Consider the following 15,425-nt stretch of genomic DNA (forward strand, 5'->3'; position numbering starts at 1 on the left):
CAGAATAGCACAGGAAGCATATATCTTACTCGCAAAATTAAATCAATAGCATCTCTAAAACTTCAAGCAAAGAAAACATATGCACACATCTCACTTTCATGAGACCCCTATGTACGAGTGATATATACTTAACAAGCATGGTTGATAAAAGTAATAGCACAAGAAGAGAATACAAAACATCCAAAATTAAAAATCTAAATCATCCATGCCAAATAAAAGTTACTTTGTATGTCGACGATTAAAAAAAGCATAAAACAATCCACATGATCACCAAATTTGGGAGAGACTCCTCTCAAAATCTATCTTTCAACTCTACATCACTAATACATAAAATTCAAATTTTAAAGCCTCTTTCAGCACAATAGTTATCGGCACCGATTCCATCCAGTTTCGATCCAGGAAACAGCTTCTGCAAACCAGCACATTCATTAAACAAACAATCAAACAAAATTAAATTCAATGTAAAAATTAAATAAATAATTTCAACATACATCAAGGTCTGCCTTCACACTCTGGGACCTTTTGTTGGGCTTTCGGGTTGGTATTCCACCTGTCATGGAATACAGATCTTCTTTGATCTCTTCCTCGGTTAGGGAGATACGAAGCTTCGGCAGCTTCGGCTCTTTAACATTTCTCAAGCTTCTGCGGGGCCCACCTGCATCACCTCCTTGCATACGAGGCTTTCTGGGCCTCAGATTTCTTGGCTGGGCCCTTAAATCAACTTCAGCTTGTTGTGGGGCTGTTTCCTCTTTGATCAGCTTATCGGACACGAGTGGAGAAGATGGCTTGACAGGATGATCGGAGGAGGAGGAGGAGGAGTGGGCCCATTGGAGAGCAGGGACAGCAGAGTTGTGGAGACTCTTGGAACCAGACGACATCGTCGAGAGCGGATACAATTGAATGAGACGGAGGATGGGTGTATGTGTGTTTTTTGTGCGCCGTGAGAGCAGATGCAATGAAATGAGACTGACAAATGTGTATTTAACTCAGAATGAGGGACGGGCATGCATATATCGTTTAGATATTGTATATGAAATATTGACCGAAATCTAATATCACATAGCTAGATATTAGTTATGATCTTTTCTCCGTCAATAAAAAAATGTATGGCGTATTTTTTTAATTATAATTGTGTTGAGTGTTTAATTCAGTTTTTCAATAAATAGTGACTAGTTTGTTGAATAAAATTAAATATATTTATTAATTTTCGAAAATGGTGCATTAATGATATTTTGTATCGCGAACATTCGTCCACTAAAGATATGTATGTATTCCATAACATAAGCGTGTAATTCTAACGTAACGTACGCATAGTATGAGTGCACGATCGAATAAGTTAAGAAAAATCTAAATTTAGATTGGGATAGTAGTAACATCTAAGATTGTGTTCACACCGTAAAATTATTTTAATCATAAATTAGATGTATTTTTTTATAAAATTTTGAAAATGTTGTATTAATGATATTTTGTATCGTGAACACTCATCCACTAAAGATATATACGTATTCTGACATACGCATGTCATTTTAACGTAACGTACGCATGTTACGCATAGACAATCGAATAAGTTGAAAAAATTTAGATTTAGATTGGGATAATGTTAATAACATTTAAGATTGTGTACACACCACAAAATAATTCTTGTCATAGATATAGTATTGCTTCATTAATTATTTTAACATTTTTTTCTAAATAAAAAAAATCAAAAATAAATTATAAAATTATATTTTATGTGATGTGTCAGAGTATATAAATCATTACCACATAGCACTGATAACAGCAACAACAAAGATCCGGACTTTTTTTAAGAATTACTTCTAATCAATTTGCATAGGCTGCGGACAGAGCCGATGGAACAGCGGAGAATCTGCTAGGGTTTCATTCCCTAATGATTTAGTTATAATTTTGCTCAGTTGCTTTAATTATATTTAAGTATGTTTTATCGGTTGTTAAGTTGTTTTGGTTTAGGGTCCTATGTTCACACCTCCATACTATGTCCTAATTTCTAATCAAGTGTAATCTTGATTTCTATATATGCTCTGGTTGATTGTAAAGGCCTTGGTTTTTTATGGATGAACGAAATATTTGGCCTTTCAAAAAAAATCAATTTGCATAGGCTACTGATTAAGATCGCAGTAGATTACTCCAAAAACCCAACTCAACAATTGAACATCCAACAACCAGCGCTGAAGCAATTCAGCAAGCGGGTAGTCTACTTCCATTGCCATTGATACAGCAAACGCAAGCAAATGGTAGTGATTCCTTGCATGGCACACCCGTTACAAATATTAAAATATTAAAATATATTAGTTAGTGTTTTGGGATTTATTATTACAAACTTAGTTTAACATGTTAAGTAAAAATTTAACTCATAATATATATTTATCTAAACACCTTTATTAAAATTTGTAATCTCTATTCATAACTACACATTAGTTTTTAATATAATTTCATATCCATAATAACATTAGTTATTAAAATATTAATCAGAATGAAATATCAGAGTATCAAACATTAAAAAATTGGTCTATGTTGGTATTAGGGGTTTCAAGTGTTCATGATTCATGTCATATCATGTTTTAATAGATATCTTTATTATAATTAATATGCACATTCATATTAAATAATTAAAAACTTTTTTGACAAACTTTTTTCCAGTTAATGGGCTTAAAATAATTTATTCACCATATTAAATAAAAAAATACCTAGAAAAATATATTAACTGAAAATATTTATTAATTATTTTTTTGAAAATTTAATTTAAATAAATCACATATTATTATAACATAATTTTATGTTTATAATAAATTTAGTTAATTATTAAAATATTTAAATTAAAAAATATTATAATTATTCATACATATTTATAAACTAGTACTATAAGTTAAACTATAATTCAATATTTGAAAAGAATGCGATCACATAACCTCACAAAAATATTATTATGTAGCATTACATTTATACTATTGGTATGGTAACACTTTTTTGTAATGGATTAACTTCAACAATAAAGATATGTTAATACATTTATATTATAAATCCATCTAACACAATTAAAAACAATATTTTAAAAGTATATGACATATCTTAATTAATAAAATAATTTTGAAAGTGACTAATGATAATATGACAAATATTTTTATAAAAATTTTGGATATCTATTTGCGGTTCTAGTATTTATAATATATATATATATATATATATATATATATATATATATATATATAATGAAAAAATTCTATTTAAATTATATCTTGAAATTCACATTTTAAATAGTTTTAATATAAATTTAAGCATGTAGAATTAAATAATTTTTCTGAATGTATATTAAATTAAATAAATTATGTGGTATATATTATAATTTAAATCATCTTTGAATATGAAATTTAAATCATCAAATAATTATTCTAAAATATATATAACATTTAAATAACTATTTCCTTAACTCGCAACTAGACTTATGTATGATTATTTTTATTTGTATGATTAAATATTTAAGAAATTTACTAAATTATAATTCTATGACTCTTAACTTTAAGACGCCTAGGTATAAAATATTTGAATAGTATGGACTATTTGCGTTGTTTGAAATGCTTTTAAGTTTTAACGATCAATGGCATATGAGTTTGTTTGCATATAAAGCCTGTCCAGTTAATATGAGTTATCTAAAGGCCTGATCCATTTAAATTACAAGAATTTTAAGATGGTTGTCGAGTTTGTCTTTAAAAATTGACAAAAATTGATAATTTTCTCATTTAGTTAAAATCAAATTTTATCAAAAATAATATTTGACCTTAAATGATAGTTGAAATAAGTATACAATATTTTGGTAGGGTACAACTTTTGTAATTGCCAACTGTTTATAAAAATATTAAGCAGCGTGTGTTCATGTTAAGAAAACGGAACTGATTTCATAAAAGAAAAACAAATAAAAATCCCAAATTATTTTATACGTTTGGTTTTAATTCAAATACTAAAAGAATGAAAAGGAAGATGTGGGAAAAAATTAGATGGATTTTTCTAGTGAGTTATTCTAATATTTTGTAAAATTAAAATGGAAATTTTGAGAAAAAGAACGAAGAACTAAAAAAGTACTTTGTGAGATTCCTTTCCGGTCAAACACTCTCAAATCATTTTACATGTTTGGTTCTGATCCGGATATAAGAGAAAGAGCGGGACTCCAAAATTTGTTCCCAAATTATTTTTCTAAATGACATGGCAAACACATGGCGGAATTTGGTTGGGTGGTTTATGTGTATAAGGGGATCCCATTATTTATTAGTATGAGTATAACCAATCACAACTTGCCACATAGATTTGGGAAAAAATTTTGGGAACAAAATTTGGGGTAGTGAGCATTTTCCTAAGAGAAAATGAAAAGAAAAGGAGAAGTGAAAACAAAAAGTAAAAAAATTTCTCCAGTGGGCTATCCTAACTTTTTGTAACTTAAAAAGAAAATTTTGAGAAAAGGATAAAGAAAGAATAAAAAGTTATGTGAGAGCTTCAACAGTCATTAAACAAACAGATCAAAAAATTACCGGGCCTGTTTATTATTGGGCTGATCCAACCCTCATTCCTATCCCAGTAGCATGAGTGTGGAGGCCCGTTAGTTTTGTTTATCCCGTCTATGCATATACCAGCCTAAAACAAGCAGGCCTAGTCCGATCAGTTTAATTTATATCCACGTTGTTTTAGTTTTTTGGATTTAGATCGGATGGATCTCTCTCGGGACGAATGATATGATCCATGTATGTAATGGATAATCAGATTAGATTTTGCATATACATTTAATAATTTTTTATTTTGATATTAAATATAAAATAAGTTTTTGAAATATAAAGTCACAATTAAACAATATACATACAATTAATATTTATCAAGTTCGAAAATTTATATTGCCAAAACTCATTTAAATAAATTATAACATTATGCATATGATTCACAAAATGTCAAAATTTAATAATTTAAACAAAATAAAATATTTTTTGATATTCCTATATAATATGATAAATATGTTTTATCAGAATAATAGAATATCTGTATTGATCTTCAATTATAATATAATGAATATGTATATGTTATTTGTCCCATGTAAGTTGTCTATTTTATAAAAAAAAAGGTCTACGGATACTTTGTTTTCATTTTTATTAAATTAATTATCTAATATCTTGTCCAAAAAAATAGTGTTATATTATTATTTATAATATTTGACTAATTAAAATATAAACAATTCAACTCAAAACAGCAATGGGAATTCATCAAAAATTTGTGACTAATATTTTTATGAAATTATGAGAACGAAATATATCGAAATGAATGTGTATTAATAGCAATTGTTAAACATATACATACATATGTATGTATATAGAATTATTATAATCGAATTCATACAAAACTATATCATATTTGTTTGAATAGATTTGAATGGTCATTTATTTGGGGTGGTTTTGCAATGATGAGTATTGTCCGTTCCAAGCTCATATTTAATGTTTGGATTATTAAGATGAAATAATTATACCAATTTTTTCTTAATGTTGGGTTGTATAGCAGTTCTAGAAAAACTTATGCGGAGAGATTAATATTAATATTAAATACCTTTTAACTATATGCTTCTAGAAATCATTTAGATGTATGAAAATAAGTAGTTGTTTTCGAAGAATTAATATGGCCGGACATACTCATTGTGTCGAACAAAAATCAAAACTAAATTTTGAAATAAAAGGGGAAGGGCTATCACGCCATAATCTTTGCGACAGCCTACACTTGTTGATTTCTTTATGACTTCGATTTTTATAAGAGACTAGCCTTAAACCCGTGCAAAGCACGGGCGGCTATATAATTTTAAACTAATTATTAATTATTATATAATAGTAATATATATTAATGATAGTAAATTTATTTTTTTTATTTTTTAACTAATTATAAATTATATTTAAAAAAATAATAATGGAGTTTTTATCTTGTTGTATATCAAATTGTTTAGAGATCTAAGATTATGAGAACTCTACGTAGCAGACTTTTAGTCATAAAGTGAATCACCAAACCAACATGACGAAACCAAAATTTTGTACGACGACAAATTATACTTATTATAATATAGTATAGATTAGTATTCACTATTCAGACATGGTTCGTAAATTATCAGTGAATATTCCATAGAAATTCTATAATTTTATACAAACAGCAAAATCATTATGGCCTACCTGGAATAAGAGTTCCCAAAACATAATCATTTCATCTTACTATTACATAAATTCTTAATCAGTTCTCATCATTTAAAGTTGTGAAATGATTAAGTTGGTGGAGTTAAGCCACCACATAATCTCATACACAAATTATGATTAATGATTAATCCCACATGTGCTGACACCCTAATTACTTAGATCTGATAAAGCAAAAGAATACATAGTATAGTATAACCTAACTTCATCGCTATTATTGAAATCGTTCTATATCTATTGCCTTACCCTCATTTGTATATGGTTAAAAAAATTAAAATATACTTATATAATTTATTTTAATTTATTAATTCTGAAAAAAGTTACATTAATTATATTCAAATTAAAATTAAAATTGTTTATGAAATTTAATTTACAAAATATTTAAGATACATGTTGTGTGTTTTATCACAAACGTACAGTAGAGTAAACTTTAAGTTTATGCTTTCTTTTAGCTAATTCTAGTATTTGGGTCACAAAATTAGAAATCTTGTCATAAAAAATCATATTTGTCAAAGATATTAATTTAATGTTTTTATAAAAAAAATACAAAATGAATATGTGCTGAAAATATATTAACTTATGTATAAAACAATTAAAATATGACGATAAAATATACAGAGAATAATATACGAATTTGTTGTTAAAAAAATAGCGGTTGTGTATACAAGTAGGTCACGTGCAACCCATACTTCGAACATTGATTAGTTATTGCTTAACTGTAATACCGAGATCAAAAGCAAGGATTCTCTTAACCGTTTGTTTAATCACATGGCAACCAGCTCAGCAGGTGTACACATAGGCCCCACAACCATCTCCTCGACACGAATATCGAGGCAAAGCTGTAAACCTACAAACTTTCTCGGTAATACATGCACATGCACGTTTGCACGTGTGGGCTCTCCTTAATCAAAGGGTTGTAATGATTCTTTTATTTTCGGATTCTTCACAATCGGACGGCTGAGATTGGATCTGTAGCTTGTTAAAATAATGAGAAGCGAATGATTAAATGATTTTTTGAGGTGGGCGAGGTGGATTTGACCGTTGACGAGATCGAAAAATGTCACACGTGCGGGTACACATGGAGTATACGTGTGCTTTGCTGTCTTGGGGGTAAACAATGAGCTGCACGATACGATTGGAATGTTAAGCCAAGAATATATGGTTGTTATAGAATAATGACAATTAGATGGACTTAATTGTAATTATTATTATTTTTCATTAAAATATTTGATTAAACCCTACTTGACTTAAATTACATTATTATTATCGGGAAATAGGTGGGTCATCAACGGTGGCTGGGAGTATATGGACAGAGAGGGGAATAAGATTTCAAAATCATTTGTGAGATTCTATTATAGTCGTATTAGGAAAATATGCATGGGAGAAAATTTAGCATAAAGTCTCGTGATGAGAAAAATTGAAATACATGCGGAAAAGGAGTTTTGAACCAAAAAAATCTTCCGAATATGAAAAATGAAATGACCGGCTCAAGTATATATTGACATTTTGCAAGTTATTTGATTTCAAATTTTGCGTAACCCATATTTTTTTTGTGATATTCAATGGTGATTTTAATTAATTTTTTCCACTGTATTCAATTCGGATTAATTGTATATTGAAGTGCAAAATTCCTAATCTTTTGGAGTGATTTATATTTTTTTTAAAAAAATTTGTCTTTGCGGAAATGTACTCCCTGTATGTATTCAATGCATTTTTTTACTACTCGCAACGTACTTTAATACTCTTATAAAATATAATTCTGCAACTTATTTTTAAGATTTTTTTTCCTAAATAAAAATTTTGTAACTAAATTTTTATTAAAGAAAAAAAATCTTAAAAATAAGTTACACAGCTATGCTTTACTCTAGCATTAAATTGTGTGTCGCGTTTTCGTTCTCAAATGTAAATAGTATACTACTAAGACACACAGGGAATATATGATTCTTTCAACAAATGATTATCGATAATTTATTACTCGATACATTAATAACTTTTATATTATAAGTTCTAAATATTTTAAACATGAATTAAAAATTATTTTATCTAGAAATAGCTTTTAATTTATAAATAATAAGTATTATTTTCAAACTAAGTTGAACTTACCGGTACGTTTTCAAGTTGAATGAAACCGATCCTAGACACGGTGATAACATGCATGGTTCCAAAGTGACGAGAAACAAGCAACTATTCTAAAATCCATATACGCATCGTTCAAAGAGGGGCAAAACGGTAATTCCAAAAGACAAGTGGATGAGAAGAACATGAAGAGGGGGTCATGATCACGTGCGGAGCACATGGGATGGATGGGAGGAAGCCTCGTACGGACAGAAAATAGGATATGATATGATTGTCGGAAAATGAATGCGTTAAGTAGTGTAGGAGTAGATCCATTATTGGGGCCAGGGGAACACGTGGGACAGCTAGCACGCACTCGTGGGGACACCTAATCATCCCCCCAACATCTTGTCGGACACCCCATTCATCTTGGTTTATTTTTGCTTACGTTAATTCCATTTTAGTCGTAAATATGCCTCCTAATCCTTTCTTAATTCCTCTTCCTTGTATTTCATCCCTCTCTTGCTCTGCAGACGCGTATATATACACATGCTCCTTCCGCCCACCGGATTCTTTACAGCTTTTTTTCCGGAATGTGGCACTCATTTTTTCGTACTACAATTTTTTTAAAATGTGTCTCACCAGTTTCCCACTTTTCTTTTTTTTCACACTATATTTGCTCCACAATTAATGAGAGTTAATCAGAGTATATATTCGTGTATTTATTAGAAGTACAAGTAAGAATATATTGGGGGTGTTTGTGCAAGCTTAAAATAAGTGCTTCTCGTTTAAAGTAAAAAAAGTGTATTAGAAGTTATACTTATAACTAAGTGTTTTGGAAAAAAATAAAAGTCACAAAACAAAAGTTAGAATCTTAACCTCTTTTTTTTTAACGTAGGAACCCGCAGCCGCTACCCTTCAGGTGCACAGGGTAAACCCACGAGCTCACGCAATAGTCAGCAAATTACGTAAACCAAGGTAAACCGCACTTAAGCGACAGACTCTGATCCATGAGGCATAATCACAAATTCTGCTCTCTTCAGAAGTCGAACCTATGAGCAAGAGGATATTATGTCCTCTATTTAACCAGCTGAACCAACCCTTGTGGGCCCTAACTTTTTATAAGTGCTCCTCGACTTTTTATACAAACGGTACGAATAAATGTTTCTAACATAAAATTGCAGAAGCGGAGCTTTAAAACCCCGCCCAAACACCCCATTTTATCGGAATAAAACTTTTTTAATATGCGTAATTTTGTAAGAAGATACCTGTATTCTGGACAGAGGAAGTATTGATTATGATTTCGTTCAATTTTATCTTAGCGCACAATCAAATGTGAACAAGGGCTTTTAAGTAATTCGGAAGTGACCGAATACTGTAATTCGAGACAATAATTGTTTTTGATCTGGAGCACTAGTGAAGTCTTATTTTAATGGAAGACACGCAATCAAATGATTATTGGAATTATCATATGTTTTGTTTGGACACAACACATACTTTAGGGTGATGTTGACAATCTCATATGTGGCATAACAAACAGTCCTCGAACATTACTTGTTTTCTTCATCTAGCCACTGCTTCGCTTTGAATTATGAGCTTCATTTGTCTGCACTAATTCAATTTTAATGTATGTTTCCTTTAATTGCGGCTGTTAACCATTTTAAACACCCCATGTTTTGTGGCTTTTGTAGTTTAGTGTACTAATAAGCCGGAAGAGACTTGGAAATTGGGCAACTTTATCGCCCACCCCAAAACGATTTTTTACGAGTAAGATTTCTTTGGGATCTAACAAGCCTGGTCAATTCAATTGTTTCAGTTTCTGACATTTTTTAGGTCCTGAATTAATTAAATTACTCCCTCCGTCTCAATTTATAGGTCCAGTTTGGAAAAAAAAATTGTCCCAAAATACTTGTCCCTCTCTTCTTTCAATACAAATTTATCTAAATATTAATTGTGATTTTTTTTGAAACTCAACATTATTCTCATTTCTCAATGCACTAAATCCCTATATTTATTGTGATTTTTTTGAAATTCAACTATATTCTCACTTATCAATGCACTAATTAATGATACAAGAGATAAGATTCCATCTAACCAACTTTTTTCTTATTATGTGTGTTTATTCCAAAATAGACCTATAAATCGAGACGGAGGGAGTAAATCTTTAGACTTGAACTACTTAATACTTTCAAATTAGATGTCCACTTTAAAAAAATCACACAGTTTAATAAAAGTGGATGTACACAATTAATTACATTAAATGATCAAAATATGTGGAGTGAGATTGATCTGGGAAATATAAATAAGAGATACGTGGTGTACAATTGACTTTGGAAATATGATTTTGCATCGAAAGCTGAAGTGGACAATTAATTTGAAACAAAAAAAATTCTTAAAAATGGATATCTAAATTGAAACGGAGGGACTAGTAAATTAAGTTTGGCTTTCCAAATTTATATTTAGTCTATTTCCAAATAATTTGATAAATATGATTTTTGACATGTAATTTTGAGAATATTGATTGTGTAAATATATCTAAATTTATAAAAGTCGAAGTCAGAATTAATTTTGAGTTTTTTTTTTTAATTTGATATTTGCCGATTTTGAACTTAATATTGATTTCACGCATGACAAATCGAAATTCATAAACAAGATACTCCCTCCGTCCCCCTCAATTGTTTACATTGGAGGAGGACACGGAGACCAAGACAATGTATGAAAAAGAGTAAAGTTAGATGAAAAGTGGGTAAAGTGGTGGGACCCATCAATTTTTAATAATAGATTTGAGATAGTGGAGGAAAGTAGTGGGTGTAATAGTAGTTTTTATTGTTAAATATGAGATAGTGGGTGAAGATAGTGGGTGTAATGATGTAAAAAACTTACTATTTATGGTAATGTAAAGAAATGAGAGGGACATCCCAAAATAGTAACTGTAAAGAAATGAGAGGGACAGAGGGAGTATAAGTTGCTGAAAACACGACCGGTGACATGACCTGATTCAGGTATATTAATACTGAATGAGAGCTCCCTGGTACCCCGAAAAATCAATTATAATTTTATTTGTTAAAATTGAACATATTTTATAATCTAGATAATGACAGATTATAAACAATCATTATTAACTTATCATTTTATTAGATTTATTAGAATATACTTATATGTATATTTTTTTGATGACCCGAGATTGTGGTGTGCTAGACGTTCGTCTTTACCGTCTTAATCAAGTTCCTCGATTAAAATGAGAAGACTTTTTTGTGAGGACGGAGTATTAGGGCCTATTTGGTTGGAGGAAGCACTTCTAAGAATTTGAGAATACTAACTTTTCTCTCACAGCTTCTACTTCTTTTTCAAACATTTTATTAGTTTATTTAATTCTCACCTCTGCTAACTTTTTTAATTTCAATAAAAAATCAATTTTTTAAAGTTAACCCGGCCCCTTAATATCACACCCTGTAAGCATTGAGCACTGATTAGGAATAAGATAGCAGGGCCATCACATGGAATGATGGAAGCAAGTTGCATGAAGTGAGTTATCTTGTCACACTATTATAGGTTGGTCAATTATTGATTGGGATTGCTATTGTAGTTATATGTATCCATCATACTCTTGTTATATAGTGATTGCAAGGCTAGATTTCATGTGCTTGTTCCGTAATTTCAATTTTGGAATGTCTAAGCTACGGTGTTGTTGGGTGCGTCTTTATATCTAGAATAAAATTTATTTCATCTCGCATACACATTCATGTGCATGGAGGGACAATAATTGAACAATTATTTAGGGTGCACTTCCACTTAAGTTCCACAATAATCACTGTTGTAAATTAAAAAAACAACAAATTCACCTAATCATGCATTTTCTATGTTTCTTCCTCTAAAAGTATTCATGTTTATATTTGTCTTGAATATCAATAAAAAATAAGAATAATTTACATAATCATACCATATTTTATGATAAATTAGAAATTGTGAACAGTATTTCAAATTCACAATTCTGTTTCCACTTTTTAAAAACATGACCCAGTGTGAAAAGAGTCGTTTTATGAAAAGTTGGAAAATAAAATTTGGTCATTCTTTCAAAACAAAAAATAGCAGGCATTTTATTTTTAGAAAAAAATTGTATCGACTATCATTATTTTCATATCTATACTTGTTTATGCATTAGAAAGTTGATACTCTAACTTCTAAGTATATACTTTTTGATAAATATTTTGAAATATTTTTATTATATAATTATAATTGGATTTGATAAAATAATATTTTATGAATAAAAAATATAAAAATACTAACTACATATTTTTAATCAAATAACGTGTCAAAAATTGATTATACTATCAAATTACTTTAAAATGAATGCTAATAATTTAAAACTCATTGATCATGGAAAAAGGGTGCATAATTAAATTTCATGATATTTAAACATTGGCCATACTCAATGTAAGGGTAGTTTGGTATTTCCACTTTTTTAGTTATTCATTTCTCAATTGTGGCTGGGTAGATTATAGAGAGGAGAAGTCACGCGCTTTCAGGGCGCTTAGAGAAGAGGTATAAATGACATAGAAGCCGTGGTGAGTTCAAATGATTGTAGGGTGAGTGCGTGTCGGGTAATGAAGGGACAGGATTTAACGCACGGCTGGTCAGTTGGGCCCACAAGTTCAACATTTGCATAGAAAACAGAGACCACGTGTATTCCAGCAAAACATGTTAGCCCACGTGAGAGGAGGTTGGTTTTAGTCTAACGTGGCATTGGCTTACTTTCACCCTTCATTCATCTTCCTCCCCACGTGAAGTCCACTCTCTTTTGTCTGTGTTATTCGGTTATTCCCTCACCCCAGTAGCTTGACTAGTTCTTCCCCTTCCATTTTTTATCTTTTATAATTATTTATTTTTCAACTTTTGAAAAATAATAAAATATCATATATGAGTCAATATTAACACAATTTTAGTTCACTCTTAAAGGTTTAATGATTAAATACTAATACACCCTGCTATTCTATCTATTTAACAGTTTTGTTTTGTTATTTTATATTCTTTTAGCCTCTTTTTAATTTTTATTTTGACTTTTACATAATTTAAAATGACTAATAAAATGACTAAACAAGATAGCTCCCGTTAAAAATCAAGATATGAACATCTAATGTTTTAAATTTTATGAATTATAATTGATACTTTACATTTTTATAAATAAATTCAAAAAAAAATGAGTGAGGCATCACATATAAACACCTTCAACTATGTGAAAAAATTCAGAGTGAAAATAAATATAAATTGAATGAATATAATGTTATTAATTTTAGTGCTCAATTCATTTAAAAGTATATGGGTGGAACGAAATAAGTATATTTCACCATGATGGTTTTTGAGAGAAAATTATGACAATCAATTTTTGACTAAGAAATTGTTCAATTTTTTTAAATAATATATTCTAGAATATCTTCTTCAAACTAATGATATTTTTTTAACTTATATGCTCGATATAAGAGTTATATTATCTTTTGTTTCATTCTATTATTTGAAAAATCACAAAATAACACATATAAGCGAATTTATATTATACCACTAGAGTCAAAACACTTAAAGTATGATCGGTGGGCCTTATGGACTTTTTATTTACAATATTTTTAATATTATTTACTATGATTAAAACATTATTATCGAAACGTATTTTTCAGACCAATTTTTATTAATTTATTTATTAAAACGTATTCAACATGTTAAATAAAAATATTTTATCCAACGTCTGTTAATTATTTAAAAATCTTTATTAATTCAAAATACACATATATTCTAGTATAATTTTAATTTCACAATGATATTAACTATTATAATATACATAATATAATAATAAAATATCATAGATAATTTATGTGGGTTTTAAACTAGTTTTTGTAATAATCCCTTACACCAAAGTTTAAAATACTCAAAATTGATCAACATAAAACAAATTCGGCAAGAGAATAAGCTGTGGACAAGAAAAGGTTGAAACTCGGAACATTGCCGAGGTAAAACAAGTATCTAGTATTTACTGGTGTCCAAGTTTCATTTGGATTTACAATAGCCTACTTACATTCCGCCGTATGAGGCTATGTGCAACAAGTACAAACTTGAAAGTATTAAGAAAGTACTGATTGTGAGACATGTTTGATGCTCATAAATAACTGAGTTGGTTCTGATGAATTTGATTGTTTTTTTGAATCTTAAAATTATTTTATATTTAATTTGTAGTCTATTTTATTATCTTTTATCAAATTAAAAACTTTGCGAGATAAAATTGAGTTTATTTCATTTATAATTTTAAGTTTCAAAATTTTTAATTATGAAATATATTTTATAATTTCATTAAAAGTTGGTTAGATAAATAAACAAATGATATAAATCACTTTTAATATATCATCCTCAACTCTGGAATCATCGGGAAGAAATACCACTCTAAATAAATAAGCTCTACTAAAAAGTTATATTAAAAATTACCTTTATAGCAAGTCACTAAGCATTTAGGAGCAAGGAGGGGCCATCTGTATAAACTATGAGTTGAAGAAATGAATTACTATGCATCTACAAGTGTGAAATATGCATATGATGATTGTCATAAAGTAAGCATGTCTGAGTGTCTGTCTAATAATGCAACTCTGATATGATGCCTCCATGCCAAAGATTCAACTGGTTTTATTCCACTAATCCATTAGTTGTTTGAAGTCATTCCCCACTTTCTATGATGGACTAATACCCTATTTCTATGTCTTTGTGTTGCACCAAAAAGTCAAGTAAAAACTACACAAAATATTCTAAACACAACCAAGCACTCTCCAAAAGCTGAGCCCCATCAATTTAAAAGTCTGCCGATAAGCAATTGATACAATCATTTTTAATTTTTAATATTTATTAATTTTTAAAATTTTAATATGAAATTAATTAATTTACTCTGTTTTTTTATTTTATGGAGGAAAAATTTATTAAAATTAATTATAAATAATTGATGAGTAGTCACCACTGGTCTGCTTTTTGTTGATAAAGACAAGGGAGAAGCATCAATGAAACTGTGGTGTGGAAATATCTAAAGTAAAACCAAAGTGAAAAAAGAGAGGTAAAGCAGAGGAGGCAAAAGTCCAACATTTACGATGGTTAAAAAGCATGGTTGAAAAAGCAAACCAT

At 29.3% G+C, this 15,425-nt stretch overlaps 1 protein-coding gene across 1 annotated transcript; it reads right to left on the minus strand.

Annotated features, from left to right (window-relative positions):
- Nucleotides 1-334: 334 nt before the first annotated feature.
- Nucleotides 335-878, minus strand: LOC108207882 (uncharacterized). Its single transcript, XM_017378310.1, has 2 exons — nucleotides 492-878; nucleotides 335-409 (listed from the first exon to the last, which is right to left on the minus strand). The coding sequence occupies exons 1-2, from the start codon at nucleotides 876-878 to the stop codon at nucleotides 335-337; spliced, it is 462 nt and encodes a 153-aa protein (XP_017233799.1).
- Nucleotides 879-15,425: the final 14,547 nt, after the last annotated feature.

This window comes from Daucus carota, chromosome 2 (assembly GCF_001625215.2).
Source record: "Daucus carota subsp. sativus chromosome 2, DH1 v3.0, whole genome shotgun sequence".
NCBI lineage: Eukaryota > Viridiplantae > Streptophyta > Magnoliopsida > Apiales > Apiaceae > Daucus > Daucus carota.